This window comes from Vicia villosa, unplaced genomic scaffold (assembly GCF_029867415.1).
Source record: "Vicia villosa cultivar HV-30 ecotype Madison, WI unplaced genomic scaffold, Vvil1.0 ctg.001128F_1_1_3, whole genome shotgun sequence".
Lineage (NCBI taxonomy): Eukaryota > Viridiplantae > Streptophyta > Magnoliopsida > Fabales > Fabaceae > Vicia > Vicia villosa.
The window spans coordinates 197,898-200,786 of NW_026705495.1; the positions used below are offsets into that span (position 1 = coordinate 197,898).

At 31.9% G+C, this 2,889-nt stretch overlaps 1 protein-coding gene across 1 annotated transcript; it reads left to right on the plus strand.

Moving 5' to 3' along the window:
- The first annotated feature begins 297 nt into the window (after positions 1-297).
- LOC131633480 (lysM domain receptor-like kinase 4) lies at positions 298-2,337 on the plus strand. The gene has a single exon (XM_058904191.1). The coding sequence runs from the start codon at positions 422-424 to the stop codon at positions 2,231-2,233; it is 1,812 nt and encodes a 603-aa protein (XP_058760174.1). The 5' UTR covers positions 298-421; the 3' UTR covers positions 2,234-2,337.
- Positions 2,338-2,889: the final 552 nt, after the last annotated feature.

A 2,889-nucleotide genomic window follows, 5' to 3' on the forward strand; every position in this document is an offset into this window, starting at 1 on the left:
ATATGTAGTGTATCTAGTTATTCAATTTGTAAAAGAAAAATAGTTTTAGATACATTGTATTGGATCTTAATCTAAGAAGCACAAACACTTTAAATCTGACTCCGACACTGACACGACGACATTGATAATAATTAAAAAAAATAAATAAATTAAACAGTTTCAGTTCAAATATCCGATTCCAACACTAATACAGATGCCGTCTTTTAAAGATGTCGGTGCTACATAGATCTGAACTATATATAAATCAAATATATTAATTATTTCAATAAATCTAAAAATGCTATCTTAGCATCTTTCTTTATATACTCATTAAACAAAAAACTTCATATGAAGAAGCAAAAACATATCCTAAAGTTGAAACTCTTCCATTCTTCACCTCTCATTTGTCTCTTTACTACTTTCTAGCAACAACCTTAGCTTCATGGGAACTAGTTTTCTACTCATCTACAACAAAATCAAGATTCTCCTTTGGTTTATTGCATGGACATCCTTAAACTCATGCAATTCACAACAACCCTACGACATATCCAATTGTTATTCAAGTCAAACCTCACCAGGTTCAAGGTACACATGCAATTCAACACATGACACATGCAAAACATTCTTAGTATACAGATCAAACCACAATTTCCAAACCATTTCACAAATCTCAAACCTCTTCAACAAAACAACCAATGAGGTTCTTCACATAAACAACCTCACATCATCTTCTCAAATCCTCAAACAAGGTAAAGAAGTTCTTATTCCTATTGAATGTACATGTTCTGGCCAACTTTACCAAGCCAAACTCACCTACAAAGTTCTTGACAACACACAAACATTTTCAAGTATTGCTTGTGAGGTTTTTGAAGGACTATTGAAATATTTCACACTTTCTAATGAAAACCAATCACAAGGTAATAATGAGCCTAAAGTTGGTGATGAACTTTATGTCCCTCTTAGATGTGCATGTTCACAAAATTTCTCTAAAAGTGTAATAAAGTACTTTGTTACATACCCTCTTATAGAAGGAGATACTTTTGATAAATTGATGAAGAAATTTGGTTTCTCTCTTGAAGATTTCTTTGAAGCAAATCAATTGCAAACCTATTCATCTATTTTTCCTATGACAGTTGTTTTGATTCCATTACAAAATGAAAATGGTTCAATCAAAATTCTTGATGTTCCAGATTCTCCTTCTCCACCTCCTGATTTTCTTCCAATAAATCCATTTGAGACACAAGGATCATCAACACAAGCATCAAATTTGTATATTGCAGGACCTATTATAGGTTTTTTCTTGTTCATAACATTGGTTGCAAGTGGATTCTACATGAAGAAACTAAAACAAACTGATGTTGCTATTGTTGACTCTTTCAATCCAACAAACTCAACCACTTTATGGTCACCAATAAGAACCTCTACAACTTCATGTTTATCTCCTGATTTTCTTGTTGGATTAAAGTATTGTTTGCTTAATTACCACATAGAAGAGATAGAAAAAGCTACAAAGTTTTTTAGTGATGTGAACAAGATTGGTGAGGTTGTTTATAAGGGACTAATCAATGATATTGAGGTGATGATAAAGAGGTTGAGATTTGAAGAAACTAGTGAGGTAATTGATTTACATTCAAGAATCAATCATGTTAACATTGTGAATTTGATTGGTGTTTGTTATGGTGAGGGTGATTTGGTTTCATGGTCTTATTTAGTTTTTGAGTTACCAAAAAATGGTTGCTTAAGGGATTGTTTATTGGATCCATGCAACACATTGGATTGGTATAGAAGAACACAAATAGTATTTGACATAGCAACATGTCTATACTATTTGCATTATTGTTCTTTTCCTTCTTATGCTCATATGAATGTGAATAGTAGGAATATATTTGTGACTGAAAATTGGAGAGGAAAATTGGCAGATGTTGGAGGTGTGTCCAACAATGTTTTGCATGGAAGTGTTTCACAAAAGGTTGATATTTTTGCATTTGGTGTTGTGTTGCTTGAGTTGATATCAGGGAGAGAGAAGTGTGAGGGGAAATTGATTAAAGATTGTGTTGGATTTTTGATGGGGGAAGGGAGTGAAGGTGGAGGTTGTTTTGAAGGGTTGAGGAGTTTTGTGGATCCTAATTTGAAGGATTATTCTCTTCCGGAGGCTCTTTGTTTGTGTTTTTTAGCTAAGGATTGTTTGAAAGATGATCCTATGCTTAGGCCAACTATGGATGATATCATGAAGGTTCTTGCAAAAATGGTTTAGGTAAGTGATGAGGAGGGAAATTGGTCATTGTGTTTAGGTGAAATTATGATTGTAATTGTAATTAAGAAACTTCATTGTAAGAATTTTTTAATCATGAGAAAACTTTTTATCATAGTAAATCATTGATAAATTTGAATTTTTCGTTGTTGATTTATCACATTCGACATATTTGTGATTGTCAAATCAAGATTAGACTGATTGCTTTTTATATTTGATTTTTTTGATTTTTTTCTTTCAAAATCAACATTAAAATATAGATTGTTTGATCTCAATTTAACAACCACGAATGTATCAAATGTGTGAATCTGAAAAAATTAAGATTGTAGACATTTTAGTTTATTGATTGATGAATCTGGATTGTTTTCATTTGTTAATTTGAAACATTCACGCATCTGACACATTTGAGATTTTTTAATCGAGAATTATCATCAAAATATAGATTATTTGATTTCAATCCAACAACTACTAATGTAGAGAATACAATAATGCGATACATTAAAGACAACAAATAATCAGATTGATGAACCTGAATTGTATGTGTCGGGACACGAAAAATACTCGAGCGCATCGCACGCTCGAAGTACAATAGAGACGCCACCAAACTTTATTTACTCTAAAAGAAAAGGAAAAATATCGATAAAACCCGCAAAAGAAAG